The 20,173-nt window shown below is 40.2% G+C and overlaps 3 protein-coding genes across 5 annotated transcripts in view; all 3 read right to left on the reverse strand.

Annotated features, from left to right (window-relative positions):
- Nucleotides 1-5,478, reverse strand: part of LOC308087462 (uncharacterized protein) — a 78,994-nt gene extending 73,516 nt beyond the window's left edge. The window contains exon 1 of the mRNA XM_080431337.1: nucleotides 5,426-5,478. The gene's annotated coding sequence lies outside the window, so the exon portion shown is untranslated. The remainder of the gene's footprint in view (nucleotides 1-5,425) is intronic.
- LOC308087453 (interferon-induced very large GTPase 1-like) overlaps nucleotides 1-20,173 on the reverse strand; it is a 98,924-nt gene that overhangs the window by 58,824 nt on the left and 19,927 nt on the right. For 2 of the 3 annotated variants that reach the window (XM_080431320.1, XM_080431321.1), the window contains one exon: nucleotides 13,622-18,953. In XM_080431320.1, coding sequence (XP_080287446.1) covers nucleotides 14,274-18,953 — 4,680 coding nt within the window. In that variant the 3' untranslated portion in view covers nucleotides 13,622-14,273. Of the gene's footprint in view, nucleotides 1-13,621; nucleotides 18,954-20,173 lie in introns of those variants that run through there. The other variant, XR_013933337.1, reaches the window with a different exon arrangement.
- On the reverse strand, nucleotides 455-8,439 carry LOC308087463 (uncharacterized protein). The gene is made up of 5 exons (XM_080431338.1): nucleotides 7,728-8,439; nucleotides 4,489-4,588; nucleotides 3,708-4,016; nucleotides 2,082-2,363; nucleotides 455-1,796 (listed from the first exon to the last, which is right to left on the reverse strand). Exons 1-5 carry the CDS (start codon nucleotides 7,800-7,802, stop codon nucleotides 1,300-1,302), a joined length of 1,263 nt encoding a protein of 420 aa, XP_080287464.1. The 5' UTR covers nucleotides 7,803-8,439; the 3' UTR covers nucleotides 455-1,299.

Genomic DNA, 20,173 nt, shown 5'->3' on the forward strand with positions numbered 1-20,173 from the left:
CTGAAAAGCCTCCCTCCATGTTCTGGAGCCTTGAGTAAAATAAATGATAACTACACGACCCATACACAACTAAAACCCATAAATATGATAGTTAGCCTACAGTACTCACAAACAATGAGTGTGTTGCTCTTATAAGGAGGATGCAGGCTAAAGCACATCATGGCACTGGCAGCAAGCAAGCCTAATCTGGGGAGATCATCTCCACTGGACATTATATAATGGACCTTTTACAAACCTGGATATGAGCCGTAGAGGACTATTATGAATGGGTTAAGTATGAACATGATTACATGCAAAACTGAGTCTGCATGTAATCAGAACTGTAGTTTGCTAAAGTATAGACAACAAGGCTAGGCTATAATGATCTGAGAATGCATCTGTTATAGGCTAGGTCTATAGGCTGTATGAGGATATGCCTAACTTATACATAGCAAAGACTGATTTGGGAACTGTATGTATGCAAAAAAGTTGTTTTATTGTAACAGCAAAATCATTCAGTGTTTTTAATAACAGCTATGCATGACCCTGTGAACATTTTGAAAGGTCAGTAAAAACAATAATAATAACTGAAACAATATGTTTGACTTTGATCAATGTCCTTTAAGCCCATAGGCTGCCTGGGCAACAGGAAAGACGCATTACACATGTCATGTAATTATTAGCAGAAATGTTCATTAGTTGCAAAAATAGCAAATCTACAAGGACACACCACATCACAATGAGACTGAGCTTGTAGATAGTTATTTTTGTGTGACATAATTGTATGACTAAAGTATAGAATAGGGCTTAACATCTAATCAATCAATTTACTAATAATAATTACTTGCAAAACATCATGCAGTTTGCGGTTTAATGTTCTTCAGATCGCTAGCAACCATTCTGAACCATTTTGTGATAGAAAGCATGAAGGCATAGTCACCACATCACCTTCTTCACGTGTTAAACTGTCGTTCTACAAGTCCCATCAGATTAGCGCTGTCTCTCTCTCTCTCTCTGCCAAGTGTACTGACAGACGCATTCCTTTATTTATGTTTCGTCAACGCGTCGAAGCAGCGACGGGTTGTGGACTTGTAGATCAGCTGTTTGGGTGGGACTCCTGGGCCACTTGGGCCTGCGATTCGGCCACTAGGACGGCCACCCAGTCCAAAAATTACCGTAACTATCCTAAAACGGTGGCAAAAATACGCCAAAAAAATCCTGAATACCCGAAATGTTTTACCATTTTAAAAGACGTATCCAAGTCTTGTAGAATCGGGGGGGGGGAACACACAACTCGTCAATGGCAGTGCGAGCCTCGGGTCAACTGACGAGTGAACTCGGCAATGGCAGGCAATGAGTTGATGGTTCGGCCGACTGGGCAAATCTGGCCCGGTATGCCAGATGCCCAGTCCACCCATGGTCACAGTCTTTACAGTGGAACGGTTTTAGTGTCTCTCCAGTGTGGACAAGCTGGTGTATCTTGAGGGCACATGGCACACCAAAAATTCTCTTACACAGAGTACAGTAGAAACGTTTTTCTCCATGGCTGGTGTCAAGCTGGTGTCTCTTCAGACCATCTGAATGGGTATATCTCTTGCAACATTGTTTACAGAGGAAAGGTTTTTCTACATTATGGACAAACTGGTGTCTCATCAATTCCCTTGGCTCGCCGAAACTCTTGTCACACTGGTTACAGTGGAAAGGTTTTTTTTTGTGATTCCACCTTATGTGTTTATGGAGCCAGATCTGAGATGTGAAGGCGCATGGACACTCAGAACAAGAGAAGGACTGAATCTGGGAAGAGTGGGACCTCACTCCTGAGAGGAGGGGGGGGGGGAGAGAGGAGAGAAAGATAAGTGGAGAGAGAGTGGGGGAGAGAGAGCAGAAGAGAGAAGGGGAGAGACAGGTTAAAGATGGTGAGTACAGATACAACTTGAAAAGCTTCCATCATCAAACAAGTCCCTTGTTTGGGAGCACTATGTTTATATAACATGTTTAATATAATTATTATACTCTTTTATTCTCCTAATTTAGTCATTATTCCAAATCCCAGTTTCCCCCCACACATGTAATTCCTGTCCCTATGTTTAACACTGACTGACCTCCACTGGTCTCCTCCAAATCATCACCGTCTTCAGTGACTTCAGTGTCAGGTTCAACCTTGACTTCAACTTCATAGCAGTGTGAAGAGATGTCTTCATCGTCAACTTCACTTTTCACTGCTAGTAATGTCAACATTGACCCGTTAGGCTCCTCTGGTCTTTGAAGTAGCTCCTCCTGTTCCTCTTTAATGTGTGGAGGCTCTGGTTCCTCCTGGAGCAGACTGGGACTCTGCTCCTGTTCAGGAGAAACCTCCTCTTTACACACAACCATGTGCAGGATGTCTAGGAGCAGAAAAATAACATGATAGTCAACACTAGATTACTAAACGTTTATGTTGATGTTTGGAGCAAAAAGTGAGCAAGTGTTCATCCATGACGGTCGTAACAGACGACCTGGTGCGTGTATACGTTCTCATAGAAGCACATGGCTCATTTGCATGCAAGTACTTTTACTCAAGTACTGTACTTAAGTACAATGTTTCATTTTCAGTCATGTCATTGTTATCCAAGTCACTAGCATTTAATCAACGGTGGAAAAATAAATAGTGGGAATAACATTAGTGTGATTGCCTTAGCGATCCCACAATAAATAGTGAAGATAACATTAGTGTGATTGCCTTATCGATCCCACAAATATTTTAGGAAATCTCTATGGGAAAAATTTATGGGTTTTCTATCTGAGGCACAACAAAATGCTGCTGATATGTGCACAAGGTGCATTATTTCCCTCAGACATGCAAATGTAAAGGCCGCCTTCATGTACTGAGCGAACAACTGCGAATGAGGATGTATTGTTTCTAGCCTTCTGGGGGCTGCTGTCTTTCAGGACAAAGAGTTCCAAACCATGTTGCTGAACTGATCTCTAATTTTCTAATACTTTATTTAATTTGAACTAATTCTGCTATAGTTTGAATTTGTTCAAGTGTTTTATTTATTTATTGTTTTTCTTTTACTTTTTTCATTAAAAAAGGTAGGGTGAGTGATTTTCTTTGTTTAAAATAAGTGTTAAATACTTGCTATAAAGAGTGTTTATTCAGTAACGGGAGTCTCCATGTCTCTCTAGCTCTTTATTAAACAGAACATGCATTTTCAGGTCGGGATACCAATTTGAAAAAATTGGAACTGGAACACTATACAAATGAAGCTGATAAATGGGTACTCTCTCCTGATTGGCTGAAAATGTATCACCTACCTGAAAATGTTCAATTTATTAAAGAGTTGGAGAGACAGGGAGACCCCTGTGACTGAACAAACACTCTACAGCAATGATTACTATCAGAATATAGAGAACTTTTTTTTTGTTGCTGTTTTAACCAAAAATATCACTTACCCTACCTTTAAATGCAACCAACCCGGTCTGTTTAAAGGGGTATTTCACTTTGAAACCCTTCTGGAGTCATTTTAATGTTTAATCAGGCTTTTGTGTGCACCCCAGAAAGTTTTTAAGGTGCTTGATTTAATATTTAGATATTTAATATTCATGTTATCAGACACGCCCCCTCCCTATATGAACCTATCGTAACTTCAAACAACATTTGAAAATTTTATGTTAGATTCATTGAAAACACACATCCCATGTGTGAGGGGGCCGTGTTTTTTCAATGACCACGGCTCTCGGTTAGTTACCGTTGGTGTTGGGTTGTGATGTCTGTGTCGTTGAAGGGACATCTTTGTTGAGTTTTCTGCCTTTCTTCTGCTTCTTTCCGTTTGACCGAGACTTTGAGTGCGACCAATCAGAGACGGAGTCGTTGCCCCCGTCGTCTTTTGGTTCCCAGCACGTGTCAGAATGATTAACCTTCTCCTCTTCATCACTGCTGCATTGCTGCAGGTGTGCTGGTGGATGGAGAGCCTGGCGAACCATGTTCAGAGGGAGTTCGTGAAGGACCACCACTGGATTCATATTAGCCAGAAGAGGACATAAATAAGGTATATTGCCTAGGAAGGAGAAACGTTTGGAAAATATGACATCCTTGGTTTAGGTTTAATAATTGCATGTCACCACTTGGATTGTGTTGTGAAATCAGTAGAGTATCTGATGTAGGCAGCAAGTTGACAGGCATAGAGTTGGCATATAGACGTTTGGCTACCTGTCAGTCGACAGTCAACCAGTTCATGTTTCCATATTTAACTAGCAACTGTATTGTATGTTTATGTGACAATAAACAAAAAAGAATAAATTCTGCACACTGGTAGTTGCAAAAAGGTCCAGAATGTATTGCTCGTCTAACGTTGACGAGCAATACATTCTGGAGCTTTTTGCAACTACCAGTGTGCAGACTTTATTCTTTTTCATTATACTTTGTTTGTCTAAGCACCTGGACCAACGGATGTGCGTGCACTACCTTTTTCATATGTGACAATAAACACCTTGAAGCTAGAAAAGAAAGAGAGAGACAGTGACACTTACTGAGGTCTGGCTGGTCTTCAGGTTCCTCCTGTTTCACTGAAACGGGTCTGGATGGGTCTGGAAAGTTCATTCTGCAGCTGAAGTCTGGACTCGACAGAATCTGGAATGAAATCCCAGGAGTTTAGGATTCATTAAGAGGAGAAACTCCTCTTACACTCAACTTCAACAATAACAGACATTAAGGAAGGATTCACTTATTTGGTTAATAGCTTGTCAACTGGTCAAGTTACTCACATGTATCACAGAGCACTTCATGAATATTCAATTATAATACACAAGCTTTTTCACTTCAAGCAGCCCAGCAGTGTTGAATATCATGTGGAAAATATAATTAATCTTAATTTAACTGTATCTCTGACAGAAAATGTTCCTTCTTAAAAGGTAAGACGTTCTCTCCCCGCTGAAACATTATTGTCAATTATTTATTAATGATTTGAGCAAATTAAATATATACATGTTCACCAATGTCTGTTGATGCTTGTGTAGTTGTTGCCCAAGACCCCAACCCCTTTGTAGTGTTGCCATGTCCGTTTATTATAAGCAACTTTGGGCTTGTTTTTCTGTAAAGTAGCTTGTAAATATTGGTAGTTGCGGGTTGCGTTTTTTTGTGCTTGTTTCTAAGGTGTAGTTGCTTATTTCCTATTGTTGTTTAAACCAGTGGTTCTAATTTTTTTCCAAATTAATGTATTTTGTCCTGCAGACCCCCATCTGAAAATATTTTTGTGCCAGCCTGCCAGGGACCCCCATACAAGATTTGTTATAATGTTTAAAAAACCAACAAAAAAACTACATTTTTTTCCTTTTCTTTTAATAGCCGATGAATATTAAAGTTTAAAGTGCTCATGTGGTCGCTTCTTTTGGGCTTGTTTTCATAGACTTGGTTGACACTACTGCTCCTGGGAGAGCAAAATACAAGCTGTACCTTCATAGACTGTACCTTCTTTAACGTTCCTGGATGTCCCTCTGGACATTCCGTTTCCACAACTTTACACAGACTGTCGTGCAAATACAATCTCAGACACAAGTTACACAAAGGTTTGTTTAACCGCAAACTTATTACATTATAACCAGTGTTGGGCAAGTTACTTTACTTTAAGTAATATATTACTATTACTTATTACCTTCCTTTTAAAGTAATACATTTCGTTACATATTACTGTCTGAGCAACAGTAATATATTAATATAACATATTACTTTTTAGTTACTTAAAAAAAAAAGAAGCAAAAATTGAACAATTAAATAATCTAGATTTTGTATTATTATTATTAGCCCACAAATTATTTTTGGAAATTGGGACACAGAGATGGCAGATGGGCAGGCATTTAAATTATAAGATATGATTATAAATTAATGAATCAATTTATTTACTTAAATTAATCAATTTAGGTATGTTTAATACTTTATTGGAGTATTTCCAAATGTCAGTACTTTTACTTCTACTCCACTACATCTCAGAGGCAAATATTATACTTTTACTCCACTACAATTATTAGAAAACTTTAGTTACAAGTTACTTTGTAGATTTGGATTATTATTACAGAACATACATTAACCACTTCAGCCATATATTTCAGCCATTTGAAAATAGCAGATCTGACTACAAGCTCATGATGAGCTTGTAGATCTGCTATTTTCGAAGGATATTTGTTTACATTTGAAAACTTGGGACATTCTGCATAATGAGTACTTTTACTTTTGGTACTTTAAGTACATTTTGAATTCTGGACATTTACTTGTCACAGAGTATTTCTAAATTGCAGTATTGATGCTTTTACTTAAGTAAAACATTTGAGTACTTTTTCCACCGTTGATTAAATGCTAGTGACTTGGATACAGGCATGCAAACAGCCCCGATACGAGGTGAAAAAGGTGACAACATGTTGTTTTCTTTCGGGTCAGGTGTCACACAATTGCCCTATTTGGGTTCAAAAAGGTGACTGTAGCTGAAAAGTGACACTTTTGCATGTCTGGGATAACAATGACATGACTGAAAATGAAACATTGTACTTAAGTACAGTACTTGAGTAAAAGTACTTGCATGCAAATGAGCCATGTCCTTCTATGAGAACGTATACACGCACCAGGTCGTCTGTTACGACCGTCATGGATGAACTTCAACCTGGTGTTTGCACTTGCTCACTTTTTGCTCCAAACATCAACATAAACGTTCAGATTTCGAATATAAAGTGCTGACCCCATGGCCACGGATGTTACAATTGTGTACGGGCCCTCAAAAGTACCCGTATCTTCCGTATTCTTCAATAAAAAGCATTTTAATCAGATTGGTGGCCATTTTCTCATAGAGTTATTATGTATCAGAGTGCAATACACCTCCCAACAGATAGGGTCACGTAGTTGAAATATATGGAGAAAATACGGGGGAAATGGCCACCAATCGGATTAAAATGCTGTTTATTTAACAATTCAGAATATTCGGGTACTTCTGAGGGAACGTACATAATTGTAACATCCGTGGCCATGAGGTTAGCACTTTATATGTGAAATATGAATGTTTATGTAGATGTACGGACAAAAAGAGAGAAGGTTTAAATACCAGGTTTAAGTTCATCCATGACGGTCACGATATGACAGTCACGTTTCAGGTTAGCCCCTACGGAACCTCTCCCTCCGCTAAGTAGCTCCGAGATGAGGTCCCTCGTTGGTTCCTGCCGTTTGCGGTCGACATTGTCGCACATTTTCCACTTTTACATGTTTCTTACCCCTTTCTGCACATCGTATCCAAAAAGCAAAGCAATTGCGCCACTCTCTCAGATGTTTTAAGTTCTAGCGGAACATAACAGCTTCCAACGTGTTGAAGAAAGTATTTAATTTGCATCGGATTTCATCCGGTTCCATAATATTTTGCATTAGAAGATGCAATTTAACATTTGACCAGTAGGGTAATCAGTAATGTTATCTCTACGGGCGCAACTCTTGCGCAATGTCTTAAAAACATGTAACCGGATGAAAACCGAGGCAAATTAAATACTTTCTTCAACTCGTTGGAAGCTGTTATGTTCCGCTAGAACTTAAAACATCTGAGAGAGTGGCGCAATTGCTTTGCTTTTTGGATACGATGTGCAGAAAGGGGTAAGAAACATGTAAAAGTGGAAAATGTGCGACATATGTCAACCGCAAACGGCAGGAACCAACGAGGGACCTCATCTCGGAGCTACTTAGCGGAGGGAGAGGTTCCGTAGGGGCTAGTTTCAGGATATAAACTCATGCATGATCTTACCTTATCGGTTTTAACAGGGATTTTGCCGACAAGCGTTCTAAAAGCTGGCGACTCCACTGTTGACAGAGGCTTCATGTCTTCCACAATATACTCCGCTACCAGTCTCCTCACTTCTTTGGGTTCAAGCCGTTCAGTACGGGCTGGTCTGGTGAAATCAAGTTTTTGTTGCTTAATATTGCTGCTTGTGCCAGCGTCATCTGCTTTTCTTTTCCAAGTTAGTTTGAGTTTGGTATTAGGGTGCACTTTTTACAGGTGTTTTTTCAGGTTGCTTGTGCTTTTCTTTGCCGTAGAGAGCTCCCTCGTCTTCCTCCCTGGCACTGCACAGCATAGCTTACATTTGACTGAAATGTTCTTCTCGTCCTTTTCTCTTACAAATTCAAAATAGTTTGAATATCCACGCAGAAAACGAAACGCCCGGGTCCCCAGACTCCCCAAGCGGCTAATTTTCCTCAATCTCCTCCTCATTGTCCTCAACCAATATCTCATTCTCAGACTCTGCCATTCTACCTGGTGTCAATGTTGTTGTTGTTTGTTGTGGTGTGCTGGACTGGTGCATCACATTCACAATCGCATTCGCAAAGTGCGCCAACAGGAAATAATAATGGATCGAATGGGTCAGTGCATGGGTTTTGTAGTTTTCCGGGAATGTAGGCTGCAGCTTTTTCACTTTGGTGGGTAACGCACTAAGTAACGTAGTAACGTAGTGTCATCTTACTACTATATTACAGCTTCTCCTTGTAGTAATGCGTCACATTACCCGTTACGGCATTTCGGTAATATATTACGTAACGGCGCACGTTACCGAACACTGATTATAACACAAACTTCCGTAGCACGTTCGCTCCGCTGTGTTTGTTTGGCTCTCCCGTTTCAGTCCTTGGTTTCACACCGGAGGAAATAGAGGGACGGACACCAGAGTTGCCAGTTTGTGTGAGAGAAATAAGCAACTGGGTCTATGAAAACAAGGCAAAAAGAAGCGATTGAAAATAGCCGATCTACAAGCTCACAACGCGTTGCAATGCGGCGCACTGTGAGCTTGTAGATCTGCTATTTAAAAAAAAAAAAGTGGAAAATGTAGAATATTTCTAAAAACACAAATCTTATATGGGGGTCCCTGGCATAAAATATTTTCAGATGGGGGGGGGGGTTCTTGGATAATTATTACATATTAATTTGGGGGGTCCTTGACATGAAAATATTTTGGAACCACTGGTTTAAAAACAACATTACAAGCAACTTCACAGAAAAACAAACCCAAAGTCGCTTATACTAAGCGGACATGGCAACGCTGCCTGTGTCCATCCTTCTCTCTCGTCCGGGTGAAAACACACACTATACTCTGAACCCTGCAGATTGTTAAAAAGCCCCATAAATGCTGGTTTGAGATCATAAACAGAAAACATTGTTTTAACAAAACATAAATAGACTCCCAACGAATTAATGACCATGAATTCCACAGTGTATTTTTTATGACCCGAAGATGCAACTATATAAACGTCCCACCAGCAGGGGTCGCTGTATGGATAAGGATAAGGATAATTCCTTTTAACAGGACGTTCATGAAAGTCCTTGCGGGCTTGTTTCCAATGAGGGCCTGTGAGCAATTAGGGGTTAAGAGTCTTGCTCAGGGACAAATTTCATTTCATCGACACATATGCTGGCGTGGCCTGGAATCGTACCTGGGGCAACTAGGGCCTCTGGCTCCCTAGGCGGGCTCACTAACCACTCAGCTATGGCCGCCCCTAGGTTATATGGAGATGTCCCACTGTGTGTTTTCTCCTCTTGGCCCGTTGTTTATTATTATCATCCAGTAAACATGGCGGACGAGGTTGATGTTGACCATAGCCGTAGGAAGCCATTCCCAGTTGGGGGGGACATATTTGTACCGGCCCACGAAGTCGCGTGCGTGCGCTCAACGCGCGTGCGCACCCCCATCCTTGCGCGCGCGAAGCGCACGATTTTTTTGCGGTTTTGGGCGGATATTTCTGAGTTTTGGGTGGTTATTTGCGGTTATTTCTTTTTATAACTCTTAATAAATGTGATTGTGCCGCTCTTCCACCTTCAAGCAGCTCACAGCAGCTCACAGCAGCCAGCAGCCAGCAGCCAGCAGCCCTCCCTTCCAGGCAGCGGCCGCGGGGTCCTAGTGCCGGCCTCATTTGAGGCTTTTTTTCCCTCCTCTTTTTCCCCGTGGCCTCGCGGCCCAAATACCGGTTCGTGGCCCACGCGAGGCCGCTCCGCGGCCCACGGGGGACGAGTCCCCCCCGTCCCCCCCCCCCTTTCCTACGGCATTTGTTGACATCGAAGGAGACGAATTCTATGCCGATCTGGGGTAAAAAGCGCGTTTATTCGCTTCGTTCAGTGTGTGTCCCTATCGTTGCTTGTTGCATATGTATTATTATGCCTAGTGAATGAACATAGATAAAGGCTTTCTTTGCATGTGAGGGCTTTGCACTGCAGTGATGTCACATCATTAGCCTTAGATCAAGACTCGTAGATGCATGTATTTGATCGATTGTTGTTTTTTTTTGTCGATACAAAATGTCAAAATTGACAAAATACATCTACGAAGGTCTTGATCTAAGGCTATCATCATGATTTGTGTGCATGGGGATCTCATCTTAAACAAGCTCAGTGCTTAATGAGTCTTCCAGTTTAGTAGACCTTGTATTGTGAATCTATCCATGTACTGTTGTTCTCATGTCTTACTAAATATTTTACTTCTACTCCACTACATCTCAGAGGCAAATATTGTACTGTTTACTCCACTTTTTACTCCACTGCCATTTGAAAAGAGCAGACCTACAAGCTCACATGCGTCGCAATGCATTGTGAGCTTGTAGATCTGCTATTTTCAAAATATTTTTTGACATTTCATACATTTGACAACATGTGGAATGGGACATCCTGCATAATGAGTACTTTCTACTTTTGGTACTTAAGTACATTTTGATACCAATACTTAAGCTTCCCATAACATAGTCTGAACTGCAAGATCCGTTGAAAACACATAATTATTTCGTCAAATGTCATTTCAAAAGGGTCATACTGTATGACATTGTATAATACTCTACATCCTACAAACACACAAGGCCTGCACATTGAGGTTTAAAAGGTAACCCGGTTTATTATTTTATTATGGTGTCATAACTGTATTATTGTCAATGTGGAACAAATATTTGTTATTTGATGCAGCTGAACCATACAGCTAGCATGTTAATCCTCTCTGAGCAGGACGTGCGGATGGTGCTGGAAAGGGTGAACATCGGGAAAGCAGCCGGACTGGACAGGATCTTTGGGCAGGTCAACAAGACCTGTGCTGACCTCCTGTGCCAGTGGTCATCACAACCACATTGAACCTCCCCCTTGCTCAGTGCTTCGTGCCCTCTTATTTCTAGAGGTCCATCATTGTCCCTGTACCCAAGAACACCTCTCCAGTTGGCCTGCACAACTACCAGTAGCACTGACCTCAGTAGTCCTCAGTAGTGGCTGCAATTTGAAACTGGCCCCTGTAGAAGTCAAAGCCTAGCCCCCCCCCCCCCCCCCCCTCAAACTGTTTACTGTTTTATTTTTTTACAGTTTTGATGATGTTTTGCATAGTAGTGTAAATCTGTCTGTCATTAAATGTCTCTGTGAATTGAGTACACACAATTTATAAGAAGTATCTCTGTTAGGAAAACTCCTTTTATTTGATATAATCTTCTTTTTGACAAACATGATTACTCTCAATTCAACAAATCTTTATGAGCTATGCATTAATCTACTCCCCAGACATATCACACAAGAAAACACATTAAGTTTAATTATTTATTAAAATACCATATTTTGACTAGGAATTGATTAATCAAGTTCTCTGTATTAAAATGTTATTATTATAATACAATTATTTAAACGTCATTAGATGTATAAAGAGTGTATGAAAAATGTGAATATATTCTGGATTGTTATAAACTCATATGTTTGGATTATTGAACTGCAAGGATTTTTTGCTTTGTAATGTTATGCATTATTATGTCTTATTATGATGTTGACAAGTTATGCAACTCTATCACAATGAAAAGCTGTTTGTGGAGCCCAGGAAGAATACATGCTATGCTGCTGCTAATGGTGGATCCTAAACAAACAAACAAACAAACAAACATTGTCTTGAATGTCATAATTCTTCATTCAGGTTGTGGATTGACCTCGGCTGTGATGCAGATGACTCGTTTCCATGACGATGAAGATTGATCCGTCCTCATGTGCAACGATGACTGAAACCTGATTTATACATGGTTGAAAATCTAGAAAATCGCAGATCTACAAGCTGACAAAGCGAAGTGCTGCAACATGTTGAGAGTTTGTATATCTTCAACTTTCAGTGTGTATGTATAAGTGAGGCCTGATGGTTGCTGGGGTAATGAGAAGATGGAACACAGCCATCTACAGAGAAGCTCTGAAGTGATGGTGACACAACATGGACAAACTGTAAAGGCTGATTTATACGTTGTGTCCATGTCATGCACTGGAAATAGCAGATCTACAAGTCACAACGCATTACAGTGTAACTCATTGTGAGCTTGTAGATCTGTTATTTTCAGTGCAAGGCTGCCCACAACCAAGGCAAAATAAATGAGGCATACGGAGGAGGTGATGGATGCATACACTATAAAGTAGTGTTACTGTAGTACACTAAGGCATTAGTGGGCCAGAACACATAATAAATAATAAAGTCTAATTTAAATAAATTTATATATTGTTTTTTTACTGAAAAAAAAAGTGCGATGAATTCAAATGGATCAAAATAAAGAGCTGTGGTGGCTTAATAAACTAAACAAGCTCTTTCCCCCCCTAACTGTAATGGCTGGTGAATGTGTGTGACCCAAGCGCACAGCAAGAGGAGACGTAGGTTTAGGTGAAGCCCGTGGGCATATTTATTCAATGTTTAAGGGGAAAAGGTAGTGGAGTGAGTGGAGGTGGTGTGGGTTGGTGGCTCCGTGGTGGCACAGCTCAGCTGGGGATCTGGAAGACTGGAGAGGAGAGGCAGGTTCAGTGACAAATTAATAACCACCACAGGGGCCAGTTGCACCACCTCACACTAAGTTCAAACTTAACCCATTCAATCCAGGGACGCATCACTGTCATTTTAGATTTCTTTGGCTATTCAAAAATAGCAGATATACAAGCTCATAGTGCGGCACTCGGTGCCGCGCTATGAGCTTGATTTTTTTAATCGTGAAAATGTGTGCAGATCTTTGTATATATATATATATATATTTAACAATATGTAATTTAAAGATTTGCACACATTTTCACATATTTAAAAAAATAGCAGATCTACATGGTCAGGTGCCGGGCTATGAGCTTGTATATCTGCTATTTTTGAATAGCCAGAGAAATCTAAGATACTTTCCCGGCTAAATGGGTTAAATGGCTTTTTTAAAGCCATTTAAGCTATAACTAGGCTAAGTTTGAACTTAGTGTGAGATGGTGCAACTGGCCCCTGGTGAACAACAGAAGGCTGGTGCCTGGGGGTATAACTGCGTAAAGTTGAACAGCTAGGCAAATGGCAGTGTAAGACTAAACCAGCACTACAACTGGGAAAAGCTAACTGTAGGCTGGCCTGTACTTTACCGTCTGTAAGTGTTGACAGGTGAAGCTCTGGGTAGGAGACGGAGAGAAGTGCAGACTGGGGTTTTGTAGTGGCAGCAGTTGATTGCAGAATGAAAGGCAGGTGTAGAGATTGGTGAGGGAGAGCAGGTGCGTTGAGTTGAGCCATGGAGTAGTCCGTGAGGGGGGATGAGCCGTGAATCAGTTACATCAGAGTTGGAGGAGACTTCAGACATGATGTCATGACTCATGACATCATGTCTGAAGTCTCCTCCAACTCTGATGTAACTGATGTAATGATGTCACAGTGGAACTGAACTTAGACCCATTTGAACTATTTAAACCCTACAATATATACTTTGTTGACTGGGGTCCCCCAGGGGCAGTGGTGGAAAAAGTACTCAAATTCTTTACTTAAGTAAAAGTATCAATACTGCAATGTAGAAATACTCTGTTACAAGTAAAAGTCCAGAAATTAAGAAATTAAAAGTATTCGAAATTGAAAATACTCAAGTAAAGTACTAATACCTAAAAGTTTTACTTAAGTACAGTACTTAGTAAATGTACTTAGTTACTTTCCACCACTGGTCATGACATGATCAGTTAGATAGATATAGCTGAGTGATAGATAGACCTTTTAACAAACAAAACCAAACACATGTTGTAGTCTCATTAACTTCTCTGACAAGATCATTCACAAGTTTTCATTTGTTTATTCCATATTGCTCAGTGATAAAACAAAAAATAAAACATTTCTTGACTCTTTAATTTTCATTCTTTTATGACATTATTATTTTTTACTTTTTATTCTTCCTTGCTTAAATGGACTGTCACATTTGGAAATGTCAGTTGCTTTGAAAACTACACTTAATGAACTTGTGTATATTTAGCTGTTAATCAAATTAAAGCTAAATCATTTTGTATTTCAAAGTGTGTTGTTGTTTGTAGTCCATTCACAGACTACATGCTCTCCAAGCTTTGTATAGCTTCCTCTCTTGTATGGTTTTTCCATTCTGCAGGAATTTCTCCACTGCCCTCAAATTTCTTGCCATAATGATCCTCCAGTTCCTTTTGAAATTGACAGACAAACCATTTCCAGTATGTCAGTTTAGATTCATCAGGGGTAATTCTCCAGTTAGCATACTCTGGACCACCCTTTCGATACTCTTTGTATGGAATGCTCTTCTTTGAATTTGGTGTAGGGAAGAAACATAGATCACTTGCAACATCTGTTGTGCAGAAAGTAATGCATAGTTTCACAGTACCTCTGAAGTGCCATCCAGTAATTCCAGACGGGCGATGAAAAGGGACACTGTGATCGTCTGTACCGTGATCCTCAAGGGTGTTGGTACAAATGGCTTTACAGAAAGGACACTGTACCCAGCAACACTTGCACAGTTGGTTGATAAGAATTTGAACTGTCTTCAACCAGAAATCCTTCTCGTTTATTGAGAGGTCCACGTTTAAGGACTTCTCAATCTCCTCCTTAAGAAAGTCAAAGTCTGTAATGTCATCGAACAAATGATCGTAGCAGTTGATGGTAACAGGTAGGACATCTTTTAACTGACAGGAAAACTCATTCAACCATATGCTGATGTCTCCACTCTGTGTTTTGACCTTTTCTGTTGCCTCATACACTGCTTGATTCAGTTGCCGGACTAAATCCTCCGAATTCTTTTTCATGATACCAAGTACCTTGTTCTGATTGGTGGATATGTATTCCTTAACATAGTCTTCTATAAATTGCTCTACTTGTTTCCTTGGATCTCTGATGTAGTTCATGTAACTGTCAAACTTCTTTTCTTCAGCCAGTGATTGTAAAACATGTTTCTCCAAATTCACCCTATTCCCACTGAAGGGACTTTGACTACTTCTAATCTGACCAGCTAAGTGAATGGCAGTCTTGTTATAGACGGCCGGAATTGCAGACTCCTTCAGTTTGCTACAAAGTAGTTCACTAAACACAGCGGCAGAGGAGTTACCTTCACAAAGACTTCTGAATACATTATAGTACTGTCCCTTTTGGTTTTCCAAATACGTGTGTGCATCATTGTTCTTCTTGAATTCATTGTGAGCCTTTTGAAAACAATCCTTTGCAATTGTACAGGCATAAAGTAGTAGATAAACTTTAAACTCCTTCTTGAGGGCGTATGTCATTTTCTTGTCTGATTCAAATTCTTTCACTTGTTCTTCCACATTGTTGGCTACTTCATGCATGTAACCAGTAAGGTAGCCTTCTGTGTTAACAGGTTTCTTCTTAATTAAGACATTGGTTTGTCTCTCGACTTTGGCAATGAGGGCTCTTATCTGTTCATTATCTTCATAAGGAAGTTCTTTTTTCTTCTTTAAAGCCTTTGTTGAAGCTATATAGTCTGAAAAATGCCCTATTTTTGACATGTCTTTGTACCATTTTCTGCTGTCTTTTAGAAGAGACCGATCAAAGGCCATATCATGATGATGAATGATAGAATCCACATCCTCTTGAATGTTGATATCCTTTATGGGTTTGACACCGGCAGTGAGCTCAGTAACCTTATCTTTCCAAAGAGTGTTGAACTCCTTTTCAAGTTCATTTTCATCCTTTGCCTTGTCTTTTAGATTGCTGGCAAGCTCTTTGCTCTTCTGTAGAAGCTGATTCTCATAGACTTTCTTCTTAGCGTCGATCTTTTTTCGAGCATTCCTCTGCTGAATCTCTTCTAGATTTTGTTTGGCTTCTCTCACCTGCTCATCGCGGAAATGCTTAATTTTGGTTTCAAATTGTGTTTTCCACTGAACCAGTGCATCTGCATCTTTACTTTTGTCAAAGTAATTTGTCACTGTTTTTTCCACGTCCTCCCAAGTCGTTTTAATTTCATCCATAAGATCACTCTCCTTAATCTTGTCAAGTCCTCCATTTTCAATTCTGTTGTGAAGTTTGTTTGCAATGGTCAACATTTCCTGCCTTAAAGCCCAGGTCCATTTCGAATACTCTCCTTCAAGTTTTCTGTACAATGAAATTTCCTTTGTGTTTTTGAAATTGAAAACAAAGTTTTCACTCAACAGGGCATTCCAAAGGTCTTTAATGGTGCTCTTGAATTCTGTAAGTGTCATTCCATCAGACTGTGATGCTTTTGAGAGGATCATGTTCTTCAGCTCTTGGATGCTCTGACTATAACCTGGGTTTGGAGGGGCCATGGGTGGACTGCCTTCCCACAGCTGGGCAAAGTATTTCACATCTTTTTCTACATCAAATGCAATGACATCACTGAAGACCTCTGCTTCAAACTCTTCCTCTTCGGCAGCTAACTTGGTCATCTGATCAAGTTTTTCTTCTAGTAGTCTCTTTCCCACTTTGTTTTTTTCACAAGCTTCAATAGCTGCAACATTCTGGTGAACGAATATACAACTTGGAGACAGTTTTACCATCTTCATCCTCATGAAGGCCTGAACAGCAATGTGAAGAACATCTTCCATCTCAGATGCATTCTCTCCAAAGATGTTGATCAAAGTCATGTTTGCCAGGCCAATGACAAATGTTGCCAATGCATTGTCATGGTGACGATTGTCCTGCCCTGCCAGCTCAGGAGCACGCAGTCCTTCAGTGTCCACAACCAGGAGATAGTCAAACTTAAAGTCTTTCTGGATCTCCTCTGACACTTTCACTAACTGCATGAAGGCCCCTCTAGTGCACCTGCCAGCACTTACTGCAAACTGCAATCCAAACATTGCATTCAGCATGGTAGATTTTCCACTGCTCTGGATGCCTAAAACTGACAAAACAAAAACTCTCTTGTCTCCGAGTGTACTGATGACCTCATCTAGAACATCAGTGATCCATGTTAAAGGCACATGAGCTGCATCTCCATCCATCAACTCCATTGGGTGTCCTGCTATCATAAGCTCTGCTGCCAGCTTTGGGTATTGAGAGTAGTTTTCCAAAGCATCGCAAGGTGCATGGGCTTCATAGATTTGTCCCATTTCTCTCAAGAGGTGCTCAACTCCAACAGTTGCTGACTGAAGTTTGTTTGAAATGTCCTCCAACTCCCTTTTCTTTGCATCCAGCTCACCTGAAATGCCATGCTTCTCTTTTTTCTTTTTCAGAGCCAAGAACTCAGACCGCGTTGCATCATATTTCTGGTTGATTTCAGAAATGTTATCTGTGAATAAGTTATCAAGAAAGAATCCAAGCCATTTTAGGAAGTGACATTTTTCATTTGATTTCAGAGACTGCAAGTTTTCAATGAACATCCGCATCAGCTCACTGGATGATTGTTCACGTTGTTTGCATCTTATTTCCCTCAGCTTCTCTTGTTTTTGACTTTTGTCCATCTCAATGTGTCCTCTGAGGCGGTACAGCTCTTTGTGTATTTGGCACCACTCATGCCACAGTTGACCTTGACATGGTAGAAATGTGTCTTTGATCTGTGAAAACTCTTTTCCTTCAAGCCATTTCAGAATCTCCTCAGCAGCAGATCTCCCATTTTGACATGCAGGATCATCTTCATCTGTTTTGATTCCACAGCCATTTCCCATGCTTTCAAGTTGGAAGGATGTAGGACTTTCTTTCAAAATCTTTTTAATTATACCTTTCAATTCTTCAGCCACATCTGACTGACTTCTATCCTTCACACTCATTATATACTTTCCTGGATTTATCTCTTTTGTATCAGAATCCTTATCAGTAAGGAGACAAATGAGAGGTTTTGGACCCTTAACAAGGTCTGATACCACTGTCATACCTTTGTCATCTCTTCTCAGAGTAGGTACAAGGACAACATTGACTGAAGCCTTATCGATCAATATTTTACGCTGTTTTTCAAGTGATAGAGCATCACCATGAAGATTACAAAAGGCAACACAGTCAGAGAAAGCATCATTTGGTTTTCCAGCAGGGAAGTACCAGGCAATCTCTGCCATACCATCTATCAGGCAGTGAGATTTGGTGGCACCTGGACAATCCCTATGAAAGAATGTGTTGTGACGGTCATTGATTAACATATTCATCAGCTTAGATTTAGATGATGACAATGAGCCAAGGCGGTAAAATGACACCATAGGTGTCTCAGCTTGGCAAATTGGCATATTCTTAATTGTGATGGCACCTGAAAAATGATTAGTTTCATTCCAGGATTTTTGTATTTGCCTAAATGTCAACAAAGGACACTGAATGTCCCTTGTGACTGGGTCGGGCACAAGAAAAGGTAAGGCATACTGACACTGTGATAGTTTGGTAATCATGTTCTGCCTGAGTAAGCTATCTGAGCAGTGAAACACAGCCATCTGAACATCCATTGGATGGACATTGCACTGCTTCATGCTCTGATCAGTCACATTGGCCCCACAGAAGATATCATACAGACTTTCGTCTGTGTCACTCTTGTCATCATCTGGAGTCTCTTTTGTACTGTCTACTGTTACTGTCATGTCCCTGGCTCTATAGTCTAACATAAACAACTTCTGGAGGAATGTATAAGCTATGTCATTGTCAGTTATCTCATCTTGCTTCTTTATGGAGGGGCCTATTTTCAGAAAGTCAGCAGCTGTCAACTTATTGTTTTTTTTTAGGTTAAGTCTGCAAAGCAGTTCATCAAAGTCTCTTTGACGTTGCTCCTCTTGGCTGTTCTTTTCATAATTCTTCACAGATCTTTGTCTTTTTTCAACCTGAAAAATGTACACAAAAAAAAAGTCAATAAATACAATCAGATATGGAGCCAAACGTCCTGTTGGTCAAAATAGAGTCAAATACAGCCAAAGGTGACATTACTGTGCAATTCCATTCTTCCCGTATAGTCACCTTTTCAGCAGTTAAAGGATCTACACCATGAATTAAAAATACAAATAAAAATTAATATCATATTGTTTATGTCCCTCAACGTTTTTCAAAAGGTTTGAGCCTAAATCAAGCCTCAGATATACTCATTCCAACTAACTTCTCTCGGGCTTATAAAGCACTTTCACCTGCAATACCACATTGTCCTATTAGTGGGGTCATTTCGCACAATTATCGATACGAAGCTGATAATAGCGCCAAATTTTGCATGAGGCTTCTTTAGGACCTACTGATGGATTCTAGCCTTGGGTACCAAACTTTATTTTGAATATTTTCCATACATTTAGGCTTATCAATATTCATTAAAAAAAACAGGCCGATTCACTTTTTGGCCTATAACTCTTGAACCGTAGGTCATAGCATCAAAAATATTTTTTCCCTGGACTCCTTGGATCATGACGCAACTTTGCATATAGGTCCCGCCTCTTTTCCGATTTCAAGATTTTCCGACATTTTGCGTTATCTTCAAAACACATATTTTGCTACTACTCCTAAATATTTTGTCCAAAACTCACACAAATCGGCACACCCTCTGTCTTTGGTCATGTGATCAAGATTTATCAGTCAGAATTTTCATATTCCCTTCGGATTGGCTACGATTGGCTTCTGAAATTTGTGGGAGGGTCTGTTTGGAAAAAAATGGCACAAATCATAAACACAGCGTCCTATTTGTCCTAAATTCATATCATTGAGGGGCCATTAATAAACGTAGAGCCAATGCGATTTCACTTCCACCCATAGGGGGCGCAACAAATTCTGCAAATGTCACTGTTTTTGCGCCAAATTAAGTACAAATGGTCTTGTGAGTCAAACATTTGCAATTGCAAAGTGGAGAACAGTCCAAATTTGATTTGCCACATTTGCAGGTGGAACAGTCCCCTTTACAAGAGCATTTGATCAGCTCTCAGATTCCTTGGTCCATCCATACTCATGTGGGGAAGGAATAACTTGTTCTGTTTGTAGGCTGGTCGCCCAGATGCCTGCTTGATACACTGCCCGCTTAACATGCTGAAGTAGTGCATCTTGGGTGGGTGGCAGTTTCTCCATTGAC

The sequence above is a fragment of the Gymnoscopelus braueri genome (assembly GCF_963280865.1).
Source record: "Gymnoscopelus braueri genome assembly, chromosome: 6".
NCBI lineage: Eukaryota > Metazoa > Chordata > Actinopteri > Myctophiformes > Myctophidae > Gymnoscopelus > Gymnoscopelus braueri.

What these genes read in the sequence shown, in the direction of transcription:
- LOC308087463 (XM_080431338.1), bottom strand. Translation starts at nt 7,802, where the DNA reads ATGAAGCCTCTGTCAACAGTGGAGTCGCCAGCTTTTAGAACGCTTGTC. An exon ending in TCCCTGTTAAAACCGATAAG is followed by an intron (nt 4,589 to 7,727) that starts GTAAGATCATGC and finishes ATTTCATTCCAG; the next exon opens with ATTCTGTCGAGTCCAGACTT. An exon ending in TGAAGACCAGCCAGACCTCA is followed by an intron (nt 4,017 to 4,488) that starts GTAAGTGTCACT and finishes TCTCCTTCCTAG; the next exon opens with GCAATATACCTTATTTATGT.